Below are 22,155 nucleotides of genomic sequence, written 5' to 3'. Positions count from 1 at the left end.
TCAAAAGTGATTAAAATTTTGTTATCCAACTAATATAACCCAATAATAAACCTCAAAGAATAGACTTTGCATGGGGCTCATTTGTTTAACTAAGTAGTTTGAGTTTGAGTTAATAAACAATTTTGTTGACAGTCATCTCCATGAAAAAGTTGATATCAGATTTGTTTTTATTAGAGGTTATTTTCAAAGCTATAACCGTGTAAAACATTGTACACGTTTATTTAATAGTGAGTTTTACACCGTGCATAAAAAAAGAAAATTAAATTCTTGTGACTATTGTGAAATTGTGTGATAATGAAAAAAGAAGGGAAGACAATTGACAAGTCTTTCATATTTTTGGTAACACGATTTGTACAAAATCTTTTGGATGAATTTGTGGAGGAACCTATTATTGGATTTTTTTTTTCTTTTGGCAGTGGGGACATTATCGGATTTAATGTCATCTTCAACTATGAAGCACGGATTCGCTCATGGTGCCGGCGTATCCGTGTCGGACGCGAATCCGACGCCGACACATGGTGGATACGTCCCACGAGCGTATCGGCGGCGTGTCTTCTTGTGGTGTAGAATTTTAGTGAAGCGGCCACAAATTCGAACGAGTTCAACCTAATTTAGATGTTCATGAGACGAATCTTTTTCCTGCGCTACAAATTTGTAATTAATTTTGTGATTTTATGTCCGATTAATCGATTTTCCCTTTTTAATTTTAAAAATTTTAAAATAAAAACAAACCAAAATTTAAATTTAAAAGTAAAATAATTAATAAATCAAAACCTAAATCTATTTACCGTTTATTTTTGGTGGCTTACTTACTCACTAGTTTAGCTGTTCTTGATTTTTTGCGTTATATTGAAGAAGAAGAAGAAGAATAGAAGATACAGAGAATGATGGACTTGAAGCTGTGGTGTTTGAGGATGATGAACTTAGAGCAGAAGAAATTGATCCATTTTCTGTTAGCGAGATGGCAAAAGTAGATTAAAGCTTTTTATTTTTTTTAATAATTGCATAATTTTAAAACTTTTTTATGCAACTATATTTACTCTTATATTTACAATATGATATTTTATTAATTTAATATATTATTTAAATTTTAATTCACAACGTATCCTAAATATGTCGTATCCAATTTTTTATAAAAAATATCGGAATATCCATATCGTGTCGTGTCCGTATCCCGTATCGTATCGGTGCTTCCTAGAATCTTCAACCAAAATTTTTACCCTATATTCTTACGTAATCTATATCTCCGTAAAACACGAACTTTTTGTTTTTGATATTATAACGGTAACTGTGTCTTTTTTTTTAAATCTAGACTATTAGAATGTTATTCTCATATGTGGTATGCGGATCCATTTAATTAGAAAAGTAAAAATTAGATTATCAAATTTGTTAGAGGTATAAAAATTGGACATTTGTATTAAAAAAATTAAAAAATTTAAAATACAAAAATTAGATTCTTTAATTTGTATATTTTTTACAATTTTAAAAATATCAAAAATTACAATATTAAAATATATCACTATTTTTATTTTTATATAAAATAATCATAAAACACTTTCATTTAACATATTAAATTATAATCACTAAAAATTTAACATATTAAATTATCTAACGAATTTTAAGTAACAGCTTTACATAAAAATTACACGTGAATTTGTACTTTTTAGTATTTTACTATTTTACATACACAGATACACTTGTTATTTATTTCTTATCAAATAAGAAAATTGATTTTGACGGATAACTGGATAAGTGTCTATTTATTTTCTCAACCAATTCCAGTTGACTTGGATTCTTTTCCCACGTCAAAACAAATATCTCTCTTTTCCATATTTGAGAAAAACAAAAATCACGTGCTCATAATATTCAATCGCCACGTCAACATTACATAGCATTCTGAAATCCAAAAAATCCCACTATTCTTCGCCAACAATACGTCAAACGCAAATTTCGTTTTGCGCCAAATCTTTCCATTCAGTTGTCTCAGATTTCCTTTCAGCTAAAATTCATTCTAAGAACGCTTTCGTTTCTCTGCAAAGTTTGCACCTTTCACTCTTTTACGTTTGCACTGTGCACCTCTATCATCATCCTCACTTTTGGGACTCCTTCTGCGATTTCTGTTGCCCGTTTTTGGGATAGGGACTCAATTCAAGTTCGATACACGTGAAAATGAGCACTTTTGCTTCCTGAGACGTACCACTATGTTGGAGTCACTAGCTCATGGTCAAAGTTTTAAGCTTAAGGTAACATTCTTCTGTGATTTTTCTCTATTTCGTTTGTCCTTGTTTGCAATTATTTTTGTGAATAATCGTGTCATGTCCATTGAAGAATATGAAGGCGCATAAAAGCTTTTGAAGATATTGATAAATGAAATCTGATGCATATTCAGATTGCAACTGTGTTGCGTTATGCTTTGTTATCTATGTTCAGAAATTTGAATGACAAATTTCCTTGCAGGGATATGACTTAATCAAAGATAACAGTCCTAAATGTTATGCTATTTCATCATTCAGTAGAAGTTCTGTTTTCAAGGTTTGTTCAGATAAAAAGCAAGTGTCGCTGCTTTCACTTGGAGTTAGTTATAGGAGCACCTCCGTGTCTGAGAATTTATGTCAAAGCAAACTTCTCAATGTTCCATCATTTTATAGTTGGAAAGGATTCTATCTCTCTAAGTATACGCCATTACGGTTCGAGCGGTTGCAAACAAGTGCAACTTATGATGTTGCTGGTGCTGTTGAAGTCATCCATGATTTAGGATTGGATACTCTTACTTTCTTGGCTGTAACTGTCTTAATTGTTCCCACATTCAAGTCAATTAAAGCCAGTCCTGTAAGAATTTCTCGTTGTTTGATTTTATTCTCATAGTTTTCATTAGACTGTTCATGCCATAGACATGGTTATAACCACAATTTTCTGTTATCATAATCTCTGTCAATAGATGCGGCTTATAGTCAATCATATATATTGAATTTGAGACTGGGCTTCTACGTATTGTTGAATGTATAAACTTGGAGTCAATTGAAGTTTATGTTTGCAATGCAGACCTTACTTTGCATTTACTTGAATGAGAAAAATAAATATATAAAGTTATTTCATATTTATAAACATGTATTAGATGGTCACCCACATAGAGAACTGACGAACTACACTTAATTTTATTCCCAATTTGGTTTCTAATAATGGATGCCAACATAGCCAGACCTCCATTGATATAATAAACGCACATATAAATAATAGTACCAAATTTACTTCATACAAAGCTCACTTTAGCTATATAAGTTCTTAATTGGTATAAACTAAATGATTGTTGTTTTCAGATACTTGGTTTCTTCTTGGCTGGAGTTGTACTTAGCCAGTTTGGTTTAATCAGAAACCTTACAGATGTTAAAGTTTTGTCCGAATGGGGGATCCTTTTCTTGGTAATCTATATTGAATCATGATTACAATTTCAATCTAAAATTCCTCACAAACATTTGAATAAATTACTCTCAAATAATGTTTGTTACTTTTCAGTTGTTTGAGATGGGTTTAGAGCTTTCACTTGCACGTCTGAAAGCTCTTGCAAAATATGCCTTCGGTATGGGATTTACTCAGGTTAGAAGCTTGGGAAATGATCATGCTAAAAAAATTTTCTTTTGCCACTTTAACTATTAACGAAATACTTTTAAAGGTTGTATTATCTACTTTAGCATTTGCTGCTTTTGAACTCCCACCAAATGGGGCTATTGGAACAAAAATTTTGGAATTCCTTTTCCATTCAAGGCCAGATCTGGTGAGATTTTGTCTTAAAATTGCATATGTTTCATATTTAAACTGTCTAATTTTATTTTATATAGTGATCCTTCTTGATACAGGTCTTGCATATATTCAAATGATAGGGTTAATACTTAACACTTTATCTTTATCATTATCTATTGATAATTGTAGGTGAATATTAGAAGTATTGATGAAGCTGTGGTAATTGCTGCTGCTCTCTCTCTGTCATCTTCTGCATTTGTTCTACAGGTATCTATGACTTTGATTGTCCATCAAAAACATGAAAACTTTATTTCGTTACCATTGTACAGAACACATGTTAATGATATAGTATTTATATTTATGTTTGACATATTTATCTGAGTTAAGAACGATTGAAAACATCCTTTTTCTTCCTATAGTTGTGATTTTTGAAAGTCCAGTAATTCATAAATATCTTTATTTTAAAAATATAGATTAAAAAGAAAACTTTGTGACCAATAGAGAGACATGTACCTTGTTGGCTTCTTTGCAGTCCATTTTTGGATCTCATCGATTCTTTTGAATATAATATAAACTTAGTAGACAGTAGTTAAGCATTGTGTCGATTTACTCCTCTATCTCTTCCTTACCACATCATTTATATTTTTCATTATAGTATGTAATCTCTTTGTCGGGTACCATGCTCATTGAATGAAATCATGGAGAAAAGTATAAGTATGCTTTGGTGACTTTATAGCTTGATATGTGCAAATAATTGTGACATTTGATATATCCAATGTTAATTATCAAGCACATATATGTAGCTTCTTGCAGAGAAGGGTGAGCTACCTACAAGATTTGGTTCAGCAACTCTGGGAATACTTTTATTGCAGGTATTTGTCTTGCACTCTTGCTTGTTTATACTATCTTTGTTCTATATGCAATTTTTTATTACAAGAAAGAAGTAGGTTTTGGAAACCACTTTATGTTGTACTTTCTGTGCTTTGCTGATATACCTCAATAAATTGGCTTGAGAAGCCTGATGTCAGTATATAGCATCTGTAATGTAATTAATATTGACTCATCTTTTTTATACATGCAGGACATAGCTGTTGTCCCTCTTCTAGTCATTCTTCCAATACTAGAGAGCCAGGTAAAGATGGAAAATATAGATAATATATAATATATCTAACTTGGTGTGGGTGGAACTCCCTTTCTTTTTTTGAAGTTATGATTCATCACCTTCGCAGAATGGAAGTTTTAGGTTTTAACATTTTAGAGTGGCTCTTTGTGTTCATGCCTGTGTGTACCATTTTATGGTGGTATCCCAATTATGTTATTTTTTTCTTTCTACATTTAAATGCTAAAATTGTTATATTTTCAGGACCAAAATTTATGATTGAAAAATTGCCATCTGACTATTACAATTATTGTTGACCAGAGCTTTCCAATTTCTTTTTCTAGAATCTGGCTAAGGAAAGCATTTGGCCAATGCTTGCTCAAGAAAGTTTAAAGGCATTAGGTGGATTGGGTCTGCTATCTTTTGGGGGAAAATACATTCTTAGAAGAGTATTTGAGGTCTGACTGCTATATTTGCAGCTATTCTATGCAAGAATTGGAGGGGAGTATGCAATCCCGTGTTAATATATTCTAGGAAGTAAATTGTTGGTCAAATTCAGGTTGTTGCAGATGCAAGGAGCTCAGAGGCCTTCGTTGCACTTTGCTTGCTGACTGTTGCTGGAACTTCACTTGTCACGCAGCATTTGGGTTTTAGTGATACGGTTGCTATTTTCCCAATGCACAGTTTTAATTTTGGGTTGTGTATTGGAGAAATCATCGAAATAAGTATCTACAAAACTTGTTTGTAATGTCTCATTGCAGCTTGGGGCATTTTTAGCTGGGGCACTTTTAGCAGAGACAAATTTCAGGACCCAGATTGAAGCTGACATAAGACCATTTAGAGGCTTGCTTATTGGATTATTTTTCCTAACTACAGGGACTTCCATTGACATGCAGGTAGCTGTGATTTTTTATATACATGTGAATGAGGTTACTTCATTATTTAAGCAAGCATTATTTGTTTAGCTGGACATTCTTCAAAGAAACATATATGCTTGCTTTTGCATGAATTTGCAAAATAGTTACAACTTACACCTTACCACAAGAAATTGCATATGGAAGTTGTTTTGACTGTTGATATTTAAGTTTTTCTTCATTGCAGCTTCTTATGCGAGAGTGGCCACATGTACTTGCACTCTTGGCAGGATTGATTTCTATCAAGACATTGATCATAACAGCAATCGGTCCTTGTGTTGGGCTTAGTTTGCAAGAAAGTGTGAGAATAGGATTGCTTCTATCCCAAGGAGGCGAGTTTGGATTCGTTGTTTTCTCCTTAGCAAATAGGCAAGTGATCATTTAACCAAATACATGGATGTTATTTGAGTAAGAGTTTTGGCTTTGCCTTTAACTTTGCCACCTGTGCCTTCTTGCAAGCAGGCTTGGGGTGCTTCCACTTGAGCTCAACAAGTTGCTCATAATTGTTGTTGTATTGTCAATGGCATTAACCCCATTTCTTAATGAAGCTGGAAGAAGGGCTGCTGATTTTATTGATGGAAAATTCGATGTGGAGTTTGTATGTCTTTTTTCGTAAGATTTACTGTGCAGAGTTACTTAATGCTAGTGTGTGTATTTTGTGTGAAAATATTTTCCATTTTTTTTTACTTTGTTTTAACTTGAGAAAATGTTGCAGACTATAAAAGGAGCATAGCTCCCTACAAACTATATACTATATGCTTTCATTTTGACTGCAAATTTACATAGACTGAGTAGTAAGCTATTTGCAGAAAGCTTCAGAGATGGTCAACTTTGGTGTCACTGAACCTGTTGTTATAGTTGGATTTGGACAAATGGGCCAGGTACATCCATTAATACATTCAAAGACCTGCCATTTATATGTACTATGTTCTAAATTTTAAACATATGCTTTTGGTATGGAGGTCCTTGCAAATTTCCTTTCCAATCCGTTGGCTTCAGGAGGAGACAGTGATGCTGCAGGATGGCCTTATGTGGCTTTTGATCTTGACCCCGCACTAGTAAATGTTAGTGTACTTAAGCTTTCTGCTTAGTTGTTACCTACTAGTAATATGCATACGACTTATTCTTTTCTGAAGAGTTCTTGAACTTCATGAGTAGAATGCTGACCACATGCTCTCTATGTAATTGTGTGTAGCATGAGATGGCAGCAGAATAAGTGTTAATTGGAAGTCAAACATATTTCTTTTCATATCTCAATGTTTTATCCATTTCATTTTAACATGTACTTTTACTGTTAAATTGCTGGGCAGGCTGCTAAAAAAGCCGGCTTTCCAATTCACTATGGGGATGGATCACATCCTGCTGTTCTTCAGTCGGCCGGTATCTCTTCTCCAAAAGCTATTATGGTTATGTTCCCCGGCAAGGAAAAGACAGCGGAAGCTGTTCAGAGGCTACGGTTTACTTACCCTGCAGTAATATTCATTTTCCCTCCCTTCACAATTTCTTGCTTACCAATTTGACATATGATAACTAAATATATCTTTTGTTTCTAAACCGATCCATTTATCTATCTTAGGAAGATCCAAGAATTTCATTTTACCTTCAACTTAGGGTATATATTGTTAGGTCCAATAATAGGAAGGTTGGCTGATAAAGTTTTTAACTATTTGATTTGCCTTTTCTTGTTCCCTTAGTTTGCTTTATCCTATCTGGATTTCTTACTTTATGATGAAAATCCACAGATCCCAATCTATGCCAGAGCTAAAGATCTTGAGCATCTTTTAGATCTGAAGAAAGCAGGTGCAACAGATGCTGTTTTGGAAAATGCAGAGGTATTGATTCGCTTTTTCTTGCTTGTCATTTTGTCCTACTGGATGGAGCTTGCAACTGCCATTGCTCAATAGTTATGCAGAAACTACATCTAAGTCTTTTGTTTTTTGTTTTCTTTTTTTAACAATCACTCAGACTAGCTTACAGCTGGGTTCTAAGCTTCTGAAAGGTTTCGGAGTGATGTCGGATGACCTAGCATTTTTGAGTCAGCTCATTAGAGATTCCATGGAACTACAGGCTCAAGAAGCAGCCAGCTTCGCCAAATGCGATGAATTAAATATGACAAAACAACTGCAGGTAGAGGTAGTTCAAAATATCGATTTATCTGATCTGAAACCTGAATAAGAGCAGTTTAATTCTTATGTATCTAATTTTACAATCAGAACAAATTTGATTTGGTATATACCAGCATATAGTATAGTAAGTTCCTTCTTCCATATAGGTGACTATTAGCTAACATTATTCTGCTATGTTGGCGGCAAGGTCAGTCAATTATTTGTCCTTGGTTTTAATAGCACACGTAACCACAATTGTGTTTAGTAAAATAGCTTTTAACAAAGAATTTATTTGTATCCTGCATTGTTTTTGTTCTTCGAAATTTGTTCCTTATAATTTCAATGTCTGTTATTGCAATACTAGTTCAAGAAACTGATATGTTCCTATTGCAAGGTGAGAGTTGGTGACTCAATTGAGGGACATGCACCTATGCCAACTACTTCATCAGAATTGGACCAGCCGCATCAAGTTTCCCTCCCTAGAATTCAGCCAGTTGCGGAACAGCCAGTTGTAGAACAAGACGATGAACTCAATCAAACTGAAAGAAGGCGCTGATGAAAGCTCACCGATTATTTGGATCGCGAGATGCCATAGGATAGCAGAATCTGATGGACCTATCAATCCATTGCCATACTGCCACTAATTAACCATTCTAGGTTCTTAACGTTAATTTTACTAACTCTATAGTTTCTGATAGATTTTCATACTGCAGATGCTAACCATTTATGTGTATATAGGAAGAATTCAATTATTTACAGTTTCTTGTTGTAATAGAGGGCTTAATTCTTCTGTCCAACCCAATAATCAAAATATATTCTACTGTTCATTTCAATTCTACAGTAATTGTCATTTTTAACGTTAGGACCGGGCTAATAATGTAAATGGTTGAGTCTTTCAATTGTGAATGACTTAACTTGAAAAGTTGCAAAATCTTATATGAGAAACAAAAATCTCCATTAAAACATAAAATCAGGTAAATTAGTCGTAATGTAGTTATGTATAATTGAACTTATCTATTAGGCGAAGATTTCACTAATGGATTTTATTTCTTATTTCTGTAGTCACAAACAAATCTATTATATGAAGATTTCACTATTTATAGTTGCTCAATTTAGGTATTAGAATAAACTACCATCTGTATCCATGGATTTTGCGAACGATGACAAAAATACTCATCAAACAAGAAAACTAACGTTGTACCTATGAAGATGGGTTCTGTGTGATAATAGTACCCAAACCTTGATTTTTTGTTGACTTTCTAATAAAATTTTCAAATTATTCTTTTTTATCTTCTTCCCCAAATTTCAAACATTCACTACTCTCACTCTTCGTCTTCCTCTGCTGTTGCCAGCCACCAAAAAATTAAAAAAATTAAAAACTGTGAATTATTAATTATCTGAGGTTATTGTTCAAATATTATGGATTTGTAGATCTGGTGTAGAAAAAGAAAAAGAAGTTTGAAATTAACAAAAAAAACATACATTTTGGTTTCTTTGTGTCACTGTGGGAACAAGAGGGGCAGAAACAAGAGCCTCTGGAAACGGAAGGAAGGATAGGTCAGAGACAGAAGATGTGATAGCCTCGGTCGCATTTGTTGCGGAGGAGAAGCTTCGCTGAGAACTCACCAGAAAAGCAGCACTTGCTGATGCTGTCGTCGTCGAAGGCGGGCTTGGGAGTGTGGGTCCTTCTTCACCCTGCATTCCCCTGACCATGTCTTCGATCATACTCGGCATGTTCAGAAGCTCATCCTCATCAATGTACTCCGCCACCATCATCCCTCCTTGTTCTCCAGTAGTCAAAGTGAAACAAGATCCTTCAACAATAATGTTACTACCACCACAACCTTCTAGAGGGTTCTGCGGTGGCCTCGGAAGCCTAGCCTGAGCAGCGGCAGCGACGGCTGCGGTGCGAATATCAGTCCACCAAATGGCATGAAGATACTCTAACAGCAGGCCCTTTTTCTACAGATCGACGACACTGAGCAGTGTTTCGAGTCACCGTTGGAAAGAGATTGTGGCCACCGGCCTCTTGTTGGCTCTGGTTGCTGAACTCTGCTACTTATTGCTTTGGATTAAGAAGAACAACAATATTCAGGTTGAAGAGGTTGAAGAGGGTGTGCTTTCTGAGTGTTGGTGTTGCATTCGAAGAAGAAAGAAACAACAAAAGTAATGATGTTAAAGTTGATTTGGATTTAGATTTGGAGAACAAATTAGGATTGGAATAAAGAGAGATGGAGGTTGAGGATAAAGGTTGGAGGAAGACATCAGGTGCTAGGGTCTCGAGGGAATGGTGACTGGCGGTGGCAAAGGAAGCCGAAGGGTGAGGATTGTGAAATTTGGAATTTGGGGAAGAAGAAAGAAGGGGTAATTTGGGAATTTTATTAAAAAGTCAACGAAAAATCAGGGTTTGGGTATTACTGTCGCATGGAACCCATCTTTCATGGATACAACGTTAGTTTCTTGTTTGATGGGTACTTTTATTAGTGTTCGCAAGATTGATGGGTACAAATGGTAGTTTATTCTAGGTATTATAATCCTCTTAACTAACTATATATTTTTGAGAAAAGCTCTACATCCATGTAAAAATTACATGGATGATATCCAAGTAACTTTCACTCTACGCTCCACACCCCCGTTTGTTTTACACGCGTCTCTTATAACCTATATAACGAATCCTTATTTTGTGTTATCAACGTTTCTCAATGTAAACTTTTCATACAATGTAAACTTTTCATACAATGTAAACCTCTTTCGCGTTCTTCTTCTTCTTTTTCTTCAACCTAATTAAATTCGTTGTTCTTCTCTTTCGCGTTTTTCTTCTCTGCATTATGGATCTAGATTGATTCAACGCAATTATTTTCGTCGTTCATCTTCTTCTTCGTTTTCTTCTTCGATCTGCACTTTTAAATTGAAACAATGAATGAATCAACTTCAAATCAGTTGAATGAGTGCGATTTTGATGATTCTTCTCAAACGCATCAATTTGATGAGGTTTGGATTATTGACTTCTAAATCGAATTTAATGGAATGAAATTTCTAATTTTATTTGAAGTGAATTGAATGGACTGAGGTGATCTACATCTAAATTGAATTCAATTGAATTGATCATATGTAACTGTGAGTAATTGTGAGTGTCAGTAATTGTGAGTAACTATGAGTAAATGTGAGTAACTTTTCGGTTCGGTAAGTACTAAAGAGATGGTTCATCACTTTCATATTTTCGGTTTGGTCCGTAGAAAGGAGTTTAACAAAAATTAGACTAATATGTTCTGTTTTCTTTCCTAAACACTATATAATTGTTTCACCGTAATTAAGATTTCGGTTCACCATAACTAAGATTTTGGTTCACCATGAGTACTGTGTTCGGTTCATTCTGCACCATTCAAAACTTTTTTTCCTCACCTTCTATTGCTTCTTCACCAGAGAGAGAAGGAGGAAAAGACAAAAAAAATACAGCAAAAAAATGACAATAAGGTTTCAGGGTTTGGGGTTTTAGGGTTTAGGTTTTATGGGTTCAGGATTCAGTGTACAGGGGTTCAGTGTGTTTCAAACTTTCGGTTCACCCCGTATATTAATTTTGGTTCACCGTGTTCATGGTTGAGGATTTAGGGTTTAGGGGTCTAGGGTTTAGGGTTCAGAGTTCAGGGTTTTAGGGGTTTAGGATTTACGGTAGGGTTTAGGGTTTAGGATTTAGGGTTTAAGATTTAGGGTTCAGAGTTCAGTGTTCAGGGTTCGGGTTCAGGATTTAGGGTTTAGCATTCAGGATTCAGAGTTTAGAGTTCAGGGTGTAGGATTTAGGGTTTAGGTTTTAGGGTGTAGGATTTAGGGTTTAGGTTTTACGGTTTTAGGGATTTAGGGTTTATGGGTTTAGGGTTCAGTGTTCAGGGTTCTGATTTTAATGTTTAGGATTTCGGGTTCAGTGTTTAGGGGTTCATAATTTTTTGGTAAACAGGAGAGCAATTTGGATTATTCTTCTGAAACGAATCAAACTGACAAAGTTTGGATTGTTTAATTTTGAATCGAATTGAATGGAATACAATTGCTAATTTGAATTGAATTAAATGGACGGAGGTGTACTGAATTGAATTGAATTGATAATATGTAAATTGTAGGTAGAGTTATTTGAATTTGATTTTATATAATGGATTATGTTTCGTTCACTCAGTACTATACAATTGTATTGTTTTTGGTTCACCATGAGTACTGTGTTCGGTTCATTCTGCAAAAAGTTGTTTAAATTTGATTTTATATAATGGATTATGTTTCGTTCACTCAATACTATACAATTGTATTGTTTTCAGTTCACCATAACTAAGATTTCGGTTCACCATAAGTATTGTGTTCGGTTCATTCTGCACTATTCAAAACTCTTCTTCCTTACCTTCTATTACTTCTTCACTAGAGAGAGAAGGAGGAAAAGACAAAAAAATACAGCAGTAACAACAACAAAAGAATGACGATAAGGAGAAAACACGTGAAGAAGAAGGAATGCGAAAAGGGAGGAGAAGGAGGAACGCGAAGAAGGCGAAGAAGAAAAAGACGCTCCGTGTGTAGACGAGCGTGAAAAGAAGAAGAAGAAGAAGAAGCATGGGAGAGAAGAAGCATTGGGCGATTTCGTGTGTATTGGACGCGTGTATTTCACATTTCATTTATTGGTATTGGATTTTTTTGGTGTTGGGCCAACTTGATTAGATGATTATATGGATATATAGCATCTCCGTATATTTTTAGACTAAGTTAGTTGGACTTAGTTAATAAAAAGGCTTAGATATATCATTATTCATTTTAAGTACTTAATAAAGACAACTAACTCCTCGGAAGTGTAGTAGAGTTAAAAAGTAAAGAAAATCAAGGAAACGACCGAAAATTTTATTTAGGATGATGGTGCTTGGAGTGTATCATCACCTCAACATGGTGACTAGAGGTGCTTTACCCCATTGTGAAATTCTGAAATAGGAAGCACTGATTTTTCACTGGGTAAATAGTCCTTAGCAGAAATTGGAATATTCCATTTATGTTTTTCAAAATTTTTAAATTAAAATCGGATCCTTTAATTTACTTTTCACAAAATAAAAAAATTAAAATATTAAAATCGAATCGTCTAAATTTGTCTCCCTCCAGTGACAAATCTAATGGTTCGATTTGTTTAATATCAACTGAAAAAAAAATTACTCCATACTAATGAGAAACACACATGCTTCCAATAATAATGTACTATACAGACGTCTGATCATATAGAAAAAAATTAACCGAAAACAACAAACCAAAAAAAAAATTGACAATTTATCTGGTTATTAGTTTATTACAATTGCTCAATTTGTATCATTTTCCGAATCTCATACCAGCATAAACAAAATATCAGTGTATATACCACCGAAAAAAAAAAGCAGACCAGGAAAAGATGATTTCCTATGTGCTTCGTCTATAATTAAAAGCAAACTCCTAAAGAAAAAAACTTTGTATTATTGTTATTTATTTTTTCAGAAAAAGGAAGAAGAATCATTTCACTGTTTGGTGAAAAGTAGGAGTAGGAGAGAGAAAAAGCTGACACAGTAAGATGAGTGAAAAACAAAACATTCAACTCCAAAACTCAGTGAACATAACTAACTACCATTCAACAAACCAAAAAATTTCAGGTTTGGTTTTAGGGGGTTGGTGTCAACAGTTCAAAGCGTATTACTTGAATGGCACAAAATGAAATTCATGACCCTGAAATAAAACCACAGACTTCATCTCAGTCTGCAGAGACCAACAACACAAAGTCAAAGCCTTCTTCTCTGGAGACACAAATGTCAACAACCTCAACCATGATCCCCACAACCTCATGGTTCACGCCCAAGAGGTAATAATGTACCTTCCTCTTCTTTCTTTCCCCTGTTTCGGATTTTTGTTCTGTGATCCGTGCGTTGTTAAAAGTTGGAGTAAGTAAAGGGAGTAATTTTTCTGTCTTTATGAAATTTCTGTCTTATAATTGATTCTGGGTCATTTTGATCCTTAGTTAGAATTAGAACAAGTTTATTTCTTGATTCATTTTCTGTTTTTTTAGGCTGTTGGCTCTATTTTGTGTGATTAATTTGTTAAACTATGTGGACCGTGGAGCAATAGCAAGCAATGGTGTCAATGGAAGCAGGGGAACTTGCACGGAAGGAGGTACCTGCACTTCTGGCACAGGAATACAGTAATATATACTTTACTATTTCCTCTCTGGGCATTTATTTTTCAATACAATGTGATTTTTAGTTGTGAAGTATTCTAATTTTATAGTTTTGGTAGCGGATGTAAACTTTCCTTACATTTGTATTTTGACATGTAGAACACAAAATTTTTAGCAATTTAGTAGTTATTGACAAAATAATTTTGTGTGTGTAGAGGGGATTTTAACTTGAACAATTTTGAGGATGGAGTTTTATCATCCGCTTTTATGGTTGGACTTCTTGTGGCTTCTCCAATATTTGCTTCCCTAGCAAAGAGGTAAGGCTTGAAGAAAATCTGCTGGGGCTAGAAATTTCATAGTTTTAGATGAGGAAAAATTAGTTTATCAATGCATTTGATATTTTCGTACATCAAAAATGAAGTTCTCATGTTATGATCTGTTATTGTTATCCTTAACTTATATATTAATCCTCAGACCATTCTCCTATTTTGCAGTGTAAATCCATTTAGACTTATAGGAGTTGGATTATCAGTTTGGACTGTTGCATCCTTATGTTGTGGTTTTTCTTTTAATTTCTGGTCTATTTCAGTCTCTCGCATGTAAGTGGTCTAATCCCTTGTTTTTTCACCTTCTTTTCATGTTGAGTAGTTAAATAATAGTACAGAAGATGAGAATTTTTTTACTCTCCTTCATTTGTTTGTTATTCGCTATAGGCTGGTTGGTGTTGGAGAGGCTTCATTTATAAGTCTTGCAGCACCTTTCATCGACGACAATGCTCCAGTTTCTCAGGTTTTCATTTAACTTTTCTGTTGAATGCATTTCCGACTTTCGAATTTGAATTTTATTTTATTTTATTTTTTTCTTCTCAATGCTGAATGTGTCAGAAAACAGCATGGCTCGCAATCTTTTACATGTGTATACCAACTGGATATGCAATTGGCTATGTTTATGGAGGTTTGGTGAGTTTTATCTGGTGTTGTTCATAAAACCATTAAATACTAGAACTAACACCTCCCTCCGTTGATTTTAATCTTCCTTTGGTTGTGGTTGTAACAGGTTGGAAGTTATATTGGTTGGCGTTCTGCTTTCTGGATAGAATCTGTATTGATGCTTCCATTTGCTATTGCTGGGTTTGTTATGAAGCCTTTACAGTTGAAAGGTGAACACTCGACACTTGTATTGATTTCATGCAAAAACTGTTTTTGTTTTTTTAGATGTCTAGACTACTTTCTTTTTTTCTTTCTTTTCAAATTAATATTTGCCCTATGTTATTTTAGTTCATTGCTAATGTAAACTTGGATTCCTGTTTTCATTGGTTGCAAAGTTATGGATACTTCCAATGGAAAAGATGAATCATTGTCCTTAAAGGCTGAGTTCAGTGATAAAAGCTCAATTGATCATTCCAAGTGAGAACACTTACCTTCTAAAGTGACTATGCTTTCCATTAATGGTTTATTATATCTCTTACTGTCTGATCATCTTTTAGTGGATGATGCATTTAAAGTTCTATTCATTCTTGCCTTATTTTAGGTCGAATTCAGCAGCCAAAATGTACGACCAGTTCTCGCGATTTTTTAATGATATGAAAGAGCTTTTGGGTGATAAGGTTTATGTTGTCAATGTTTTAGGTACCTCTTCCTCCATTGATATCCTCTATGCTTCAACTGCTTACATAAGATTTGACTTGTTTCGCTGGTAAATTTGCCAGAAGCTTCCATGTCATATTCATGTTTTCGAAGTCTTATTCTTTACCATGTCTCAGTTCCATTTACTTGTTTTTCTGTTTCTAGGGTACATAGCATACAACTTTGTCCTAGGTGCATACTCATATTGGGGTCCGAAAGCCGGCTATAATATCTATCACATGGTGAGATTTGTAGCATTGTTCCTTGTCTCTTACACAATTCTTCATTGCATAAAATAAGATATATGTCAGGTAATTTAAGATACTATACATGAAAATCATAGTATGCAGTCATTGCCATAACACTAAAGTCTGTTTACTTGTGCAGACTGATGCTGATTTGATATTTGGTGGAATTACAATTGTATGTGGAATACTTGGCACAATAGCTGGAGGCTTGGTTCTGGATTTCATGAGTAACACATTACCAAATGCATTTAAGGTTAGTAATCAAATTCAGAGAAGGGGTCTGGCACTACTTTAATAAATGCTTCACCTACTTTTACCTTCTTTAGAGTTTACATTTCATTGCTTTGTCATACTGAGCTCTCTAAACTCTCTTGCAGCTTCTCTCAATCACAACATTTATTGGTGCAGCATTTTGCTTTGGTGCTTTCTTATTCAGAAGCATGTACGGCTTCCTTGTGCTTTTCGCTATTGGTGAACTACTTGTTTTTGCTACTCAGGTACTTCTCTTGTATAGTTATCTTTCAGGAAGATCTCTATACAATTGGTGGTTAGATTAAAAATCATTATCCCTTTTATTTGCAACTCTGTATTCAGGGTCCTGTGAATTATGTATCGCTCCATTGCGTCAAACCGAGTTTGAGGCCATTATCAATGGCTATATCCACAGTTGCTATTCACATCTTTGGAGATGTACCTTCCTCACCTCTTGTTGGAGTTCTCCAGGTCAATCATCTGTATTAATTCACTCTATTTTAGAGCTTTTTTTGGCAATTTTCTTGTAAAAAAGAAAAGGTCTTGGTAAGTAACATAACTTAAAGGGAACTAGTGTGTTGGCTATGTTTTCTGCTGATGACTTTTTTGTCCTTGACTGGGATATTCACGGTCGAATACAGTGACTAATCCCTCGTCGGGTTGTTTTTGTTGGTGATGATTGTTAACACTTAACACACGTTGGTGATGCAGGATTGTATTAACAACTGGAGAACAACTGCATTGATTCTTACATCTATACTTTTTCCAGCAGCTGGTATATGGTTTATAGGTAAATCATCTTAAGAAGTTGTTGACTTACTACCAAAGAAGAATTCTCTAGAGTTTCTTTTGAGATATAATTGTTGCTTATAAAAGCATAGCTATTTGACAAATTAACAGTAAAAATTGGTATCTATGTTATATGTACACATGAACATTGACCACATGAACATATTTTATCTGTGATTGATATTACTTGGCCTTGGCCACATGAAAATTAGCTTATCCTGAAGACATAAACAGTTGGATTTCAACAATAATCATTATCTTATATCTTATATATAAATAATAAATGTCTGTATGGATTCTGAAGGGCATCTTTTGTGGTTGATGTAATATTATTATCAGGAATATTTCTGCATAGTGTGGATATATTCAATGAGGATGATGAGCAACAAGAATCAAATGTGGAAGGATCAAGCACCATGCCATTGCTTCAAGTGAATGCTGGAGAAATATCAACCTCTACCCGATCCCAAGAGCCATGATTTTTTTTTTCTTTATTATTTCTCATGCCCCTCCATGCACAACTTTAATTTAGCAATATAGTGTAAATGCCAAATAGGCCAATAGCCTCCCTTTGAATTGTACATTTATCATACTGTCAATGTAAAATAATTTTACACAAACAACTAATCGTTTATTATCACATTAGCAAAAGTAACTAATTTTGAAATTCACTACTTAAAAAATCTAAATGCATAAACTCTTATTTTATTCCAAAAGTAAAATTGCAAGCAGCTAAGCCTTTTGCTAGACACTTTTCATATATTATATAGCCATGTAAATCAACAAATTCCAAGTAATGTTTAAATCTATCTATATAAAAGAGATTTAATCAAGAAACTTATGTATACAGAAAAGAAATAATTACACCAAATCACAAACAAATTATTAACAAACCAACAAGCTTACATGTTAATATCATGCAGACATGCATCCAATTCCACGTCTGGAATTAGGAAACACAAGAAACAAACCACTGCAAACTACTCCCACCATCAATGGAAAACTCTCCATGGCTTGATCCATGTCATCCTTGTGCCCCGGGAATAGACAGTTAGTAAGCCTATGATCAGAGAAAGCAATTGCCACGAACACCAACACCGACATGAACGCGTGAACAAAGTCAGTGAAGGAAACTCTGTACTTATCATCCTTTGGAACTTCCACTGGAATCCCTGGTTTGAACACTGACAACCCTTTATGGGTGATGAAACCGTAGTAAACGGTTCCATCAGGGCCATGAAAACTGTCAGTGAAGTGAAAGAAGAAGCATGAGAGTGAACATAGAATTAGGAGGGTGTGGATCATCAATGTGTGGACTTGAGTGCACTGGCCATTCTTGTAGATTGATGGAAGAACCATCTCAAAAGTGAGGAGTGTTCCTGTTGGTAGGAAGTTCCCTAGCAATGAGGTCTTGGAAATTGTCTTTTGGACACCCTTTGCCATGATGGCACGCTTATTCTTCCGGCCTGGATCCGGTATGACAGTAAGGGGAACCAGGCCGGAAGGATTTGGTAGTGGTGGTGGTGGTGGGGTTGCATTATAGACTTTGATTCCGAGTTTTTGTTCAGTTGGTTCCATGTTTTTGTTGCCTTGAAATAGAACAGAGGAAACAAATAATGGGTTAACTCGGTTTTTATGAACAATGAGTTTGAAAGTTTTTGGGCAGTTATTGACAGTTAGTGTTTTCTTGTTTCTTTTTTTTTTTTCATTTTTGGCACATGCACATTAGAAGCCTTGAAGAAGTTAAAGAGTGTCTCAAAGAAAAGAAAGTTTTTGCAGAGAATTTCAGGGCAAATTAGTTAAATTTGTATGTACCAAAACTTAGTTTATACTGTTAATGAATCAAATAAGTTTAACAGTATAACCTATTTTATAATTGCTCAATCTTATCAGATATATAATTAGATGTATATGTAAAACTACCTTATACTGTCTATGCTACCGTAATAGTTAAAGAAATATCAATATATCTTGTCAATCCGCCTAAACTATAAATATCAATATTCTGCTGAAAGATTTAACTCATTCTCGTTTGAGTGCTTCAGTTTGGGTAGTAGAAGATTATATTTTTATTCTTAAAAGAGTTTACCAGAGTGAAACAAGAGCAAAGAATGACTGCATAAAATGTAGAATATAGTGAACTTGAGCCTGACTAATACAACATTGATGTCAAAACAAATATAACCGAGGAGCTCAACAACAACAAAAAAGTTTGCTACGTCATAAAGAGAACTGTATCAGAAGCAAGCAGTGGCATCAGCAGTTAGCAACTAGCATTTACACTAGTGACAGCTCTCCTGCAGGAATGGATCTCTTCACAAGTTTACTCCAAGATTCATTGGTTTCTGTTATGACCTTAAGTGCATAATCCTGTTAAGTAAATAAATTAAATAGTGAAAATGAAATCAACTGAGAAAAATGTGGCCATTCTGACCATAACATTGATAATAACACTGCACTATATAAAATGCATGCTTCTGCCTTCTTAATAAAAAATTTCTTGTATGCTCTAAGAGCAAATCAATGCTCTTGCTTCGCACCATTTATTTAAATAATAATGAACCTATAATACTGACGTGAAAGACAACTAAGGTGGAAACTCACATGCAATCGTCTTCATGTGAAGTTGCTAGTTGAAAATCGTTAGATAATTTGCCATGTTCGACTAAATTGTTATCTAACCGTATGTGAGTCTTTACTGACAATTAATTGATCAGAGTAAGAACAATGATTTGATCTCAGAGCACCTAAGGAATTCTCCTTCTAATCATACATAGTGAAGATCACTAATACTTCTAAAACACCATCTTATTCGTCTGAGCCTTACCACAATCATGGGAATAGCCGAAATAGGAATTGAAATACAGCCAAAAAGACACTTAGTAACTAAACTGACAACAACTGTCAACCACCACCAATATCATTTATAAAGAACATGTAAATTACTAAAGTTTGTCATAAAATTCTAAAACGGAATCAAGGATTCAGTTTGGAGATTCATATCATACCTTATTTGCTGCCTGGTTGCCAAGCCCAAATCTATTAGCAGGCTTTCCATCAGGTATCTTGTAGTCTCTGAACCAGTCCCTGATTGCAGTTAGTGTTCCCTGAAGACAAAGATTGTAACACACAAGTTGTTGATCATATCCCAAAAATGAACATCACACTGGCAAAACATTTTCAGCCTTAGTAATACATGCAACACAAAATGGAAAAGAAAAGTGTCAGGAATATATCATCAGCAAGTTGGGTGATAGAGCATACCGGAAAATGCTTCTCAACATCATTGACATCATTCACCAGTGAAGCTCTTGGATCATCTAACGAAATTGCAACTATTTTCCAATCAAGTTCCCCTTCATCAATCATGGCCAATGCAGCCAAGGGTTTGACCCTGAGAACCTCGCCTATTTTCCTCCGGCTATCACCGATCTCAACGACATCAACTAACATTTACAAGAGTTTTAGAAACATTCTATAGGAATTGAGCAATTTAAACTTAATAATATTATTGACAATATTGTGACATACCTGGATCATTATCTCCAAATGCTCCTTCAACTTCAGAGTTTGCAAAAGATGGATCTTCCCATGTTTGTGGAAGTAAGCCATAGTTCCAATTAATATTATAGCTGAGGAGCAGCAAAAATACATGTTTCAGAATTGGCTCTATTTAGGACCAAATTTAAATGGCTACATACATTGACAAAGCAGAACAAATAAAGAGGCACATTGAATCATATCTCACGGATAATATCGAAGCTTCCCCTTCTTTGTATCCTGCTTTATGGGAGTGAAAGCTTCATCAGTGGCAACCTCCATCTTTGCACTAGATTCTTTTGGAATTTCAACAATGAAGTTGAAAGCACCATCACCTAACTGCAATGGGATATCATGCCAGGGAGAAACCTGCATATTTTACATATTATTGTTTAGTTTCAGCACAAAAGCACAGGTCTCTCAATTGTCACAATTTGTTAAGAGAAAAACCAATCACATTACAAAAAGCTAAGCCAAAATTATGTTTCAAGACTGTAGAATAGTAAAGTGGAAAAAAATATATAGTACAATGAACACTATCCCTCAGCAATTTTAAAAGCAAAAGCTAAACTAGATAGTAAAATTATACCTTCTATCAAACAACAATCAAATACTCAGAAAGCAAAAAAATGATTGTTTTGCAACATCGTTAAGATTAATCAATCATAGAAGTCAACATTCACCATGCCAAACACTACAATCTAACTCTGCACAAGTTCTTATCCGCTCCCCACTTCTCCAACTAAAGGAAGAAACTTTTCGAGGCCCAAGATCACATTCTTCTAATTCTATTCAAAGTCCAAACAAATCATCCAAATGGCCATTGAATATATATAAAAATTAAAAAAGCAATCTAGAAGAAGAAAAAAAAAGGACCTTTTTGCCAGATTTGTCAACGAAGAAGACTCTGTAATCGAGAGTTTCAGGTTGGCCTTCTTCCTTGACGATAAGGTCAGGGTTGTAGATGGCCCTGCAGGTATAGAACCTTCTAGAAGAGGAATGAGAGAGCTTGAGGGTCTTGAAGCAAAGAGCATGATGATGGCCACCAACAACAAAGTGCTTCTGGTTAAGCGTCAATGGCTTCTTGGCGATCAAGGAGCATGTTGAGTTGCTGGCTATTGCTATTGCTCTGGTGGCGGCCATGGACGATGATGAGAGAGAAGAGAGAGAGTGAAGTGTATTGAGTTCAGTGTTGATAGGCTACTCGTGTTTGTGTACTGTGTTGGTTCTCAAGTGTTTGTGGTGTGTGACGTGGCAGCATCTTATTGGGTGTTCATGTAACATACTACAAATTGATTAACGCCACGTTGATTTAGGAGTGTTCTGAATTCAGATCATGGTATATACTTCTGCAACTTGGAATCTGACCCTTTTTGTTAACCTCATTCATTGTTTTCTATTTCATGAGTACTTGAAGGACTAATTAGTAATTAGCTAGTAGCCTAGCATGCTACTTTTTTTTTAGATAAAGAAGCAAAGGACAAATAAAACAAAGAAAAAAAAAAACACAATGGTAGTGGATGTGGGCTTATTCTTTTTCAGTGGTTATATTTCTTTGCAATTAAATACAGAAATATCTTGTGCTTCTTTCTTGCATAAAAAACATTCTTTTTTTTTGTGGGCAATGCCAAACAATTTGGATAAAAATAATCTTCGAACAAACCACCTAAAAAAAAAACAATAACTTAAGA

At 34.7% G+C, this 22,155-nt stretch overlaps 4 protein-coding genes across 5 annotated transcripts; 2 read left to right on the top strand and 2 right to left on the bottom strand.

The window, feature by feature from the left end:
* Positions 1 to 1,936: 1,936 nt before the first annotated feature.
* LOC107468671 (K(+) efflux antiporter 3, chloroplastic) lies at positions 1,937 to 8,673 on the top strand. 2 transcript variants are annotated; one of them, XM_016088001.3, is made up of 19 exons: positions 1,937 to 2,243; positions 2,458 to 2,829; positions 3,318 to 3,419; positions 3,514 to 3,594; positions 3,671 to 3,772; positions 3,928 to 4,005; positions 4,542 to 4,610; positions 4,820 to 4,870; positions 5,182 to 5,295; positions 5,397 to 5,498; positions 5,599 to 5,733; positions 5,939 to 6,120; positions 6,214 to 6,349; positions 6,561 to 6,632; positions 6,714 to 6,815; positions 7,062 to 7,223; positions 7,494 to 7,583; positions 7,717 to 7,878; positions 8,251 to 8,673. In XM_016088001.3, the coding sequence occupies exons 1-19, from the start codon at positions 2,202 to 2,204 to the stop codon at positions 8,410 to 8,412; spliced, it is 2,316 nt and encodes a 771-aa protein (XP_015943487.1). In that variant the 5' UTR covers positions 1,937 to 2,201; the 3' UTR covers positions 8,413 to 8,673. The 2 variants fall into 2 exon arrangements, with proteins under 2 accessions (XP_015943487.1, XP_052110874.1); XM_052254914.1 differs by lacking the exon at positions 3,671 to 3,772.
* Positions 8,674 to 13,368: 4,695 nt separating this feature from the next.
* On the top strand, positions 13,369 to 17,575 carry LOC107468607 (probable sphingolipid transporter spinster homolog 2). Its single transcript, XM_016087915.3, has 14 exons — positions 13,369 to 13,698; positions 13,903 to 14,034; positions 14,226 to 14,327; positions 14,505 to 14,609; positions 14,724 to 14,799; positions 14,895 to 14,969; positions 15,067 to 15,208; positions 15,552 to 15,638; positions 15,801 to 15,877; positions 16,023 to 16,136; positions 16,261 to 16,380; positions 16,478 to 16,606; positions 16,847 to 16,925; positions 17,264 to 17,575. Exons 1-14 carry the CDS (start codon positions 13,541 to 13,543, stop codon positions 17,401 to 17,403), a joined length of 1,536 nt encoding a protein of 511 aa, XP_015943401.1. The 5' UTR covers positions 13,369 to 13,540; the 3' UTR covers positions 17,404 to 17,575.
* A 254-nt stretch (positions 17,576 to 17,829) lies between these two features.
* LOC107468429 (protein DMP9-like) lies at positions 17,830 to 18,594 on the bottom strand. Its single transcript, XM_016087711.3, has one exon. It carries the CDS (start codon positions 18,500 to 18,502, stop codon positions 17,840 to 17,842), a length of 663 nt encoding a protein of 220 aa, XP_015943197.1. The 5' UTR covers positions 18,503 to 18,594; the 3' UTR covers positions 17,830 to 17,839.
* A 424-nt stretch (positions 18,595 to 19,018) lies between these two features.
* LOC107468606 (soluble inorganic pyrophosphatase 6, chloroplastic) lies at positions 19,019 to 21,688 on the bottom strand. The gene is made up of 6 exons (XM_016087913.3): positions 21,341 to 21,688; positions 20,673 to 20,833; positions 20,456 to 20,556; positions 20,189 to 20,370; positions 19,933 to 20,031; positions 19,019 to 19,294 (listed from the first exon to the last, which is right to left on the bottom strand). The coding sequence occupies exons 1-6, from the start codon at positions 21,605 to 21,607 to the stop codon at positions 19,202 to 19,204; spliced, it is 903 nt and encodes a 300-aa protein (XP_015943399.1). The 5' UTR covers positions 21,608 to 21,688; the 3' UTR covers positions 19,019 to 19,201.
* Positions 21,689 to 22,155: the final 467 nt, after the last annotated feature.

This window comes from Arachis duranensis, chromosome 10 (genome assembly GCF_000817695.3).
Source record: "Arachis duranensis cultivar V14167 chromosome 10, aradu.V14167.gnm2.J7QH, whole genome shotgun sequence".
In the NCBI taxonomy this organism is placed as follows: domain Eukaryota; kingdom Viridiplantae; phylum Streptophyta; class Magnoliopsida; order Fabales; family Fabaceae; genus Arachis; species Arachis duranensis.
The sequence above is the reverse complement of the archived record's forward strand: the minus strand, read 5'-3'. Positions and strand labels throughout refer to the sequence as shown.

Coding starts and splice junctions, on each gene's coding strand:
- LOC107468671 (XM_016088001.3), top strand. CDS start 2,202: ATGTTGGAGTCACTAGCTCATGGTCAAAGTTTTAAGCTTAAG. Junction 5,296..5,396: donor TTCTTAGAAGAGTATTTGAG/GTCTGACTGCTA, acceptor GGTCAAATTCAG/GTTGTTGCAGATGCAAGGAG. Junction 6,121..6,213: donor GTTTTCTCCTTAGCAAATAG/GCAAGTGATCAT, acceptor TCTTGCAAGCAG/GCTTGGGGTGCTTCCACTTG.
- LOC107468606 (XM_016087913.3), bottom strand. CDS start 21,607: ATGGCCGCCACCAGAGCAATAGCAATAGCCAGCAACTCAACATGCTCC. Junction 20,834..21,340: donor TTGACAAATCTGGCAAAAAG/GTCCTTTTTTTT, acceptor TAAAATATGCAG/GTTTCTCCCTGGCATGATAT. Junction 20,032..20,188: donor ATGTTGAGAAGCATTTTCCG/GTATGCTCTATC, acceptor CTTTGTCTTCAG/GGAACACTAACTGCAATCAG.
- LOC107468429 (XM_016087711.3), bottom strand. CDS start 18,502: ATGGAACCAACTGAACAAAAACTCGGAATCAAAGTCTATAATGCAACC.
- LOC107468607 (XM_016087915.3), top strand. CDS start 13,541: ATGGCACAAAATGAAATTCATGACCCTGAAATAAAACCACAGACTTCA. Junction 14,970..15,066: donor GCTATGTTTATGGAGGTTTG/GTGAGTTTTATC, acceptor TGGTTGTAACAG/GTTGGAAGTTATATTGGTTG. Junction 16,381..16,477: donor TACTTGTTTTTGCTACTCAG/GTACTTCTCTTG, acceptor CTCTGTATTCAG/GGTCCTGTGAATTATGTATC.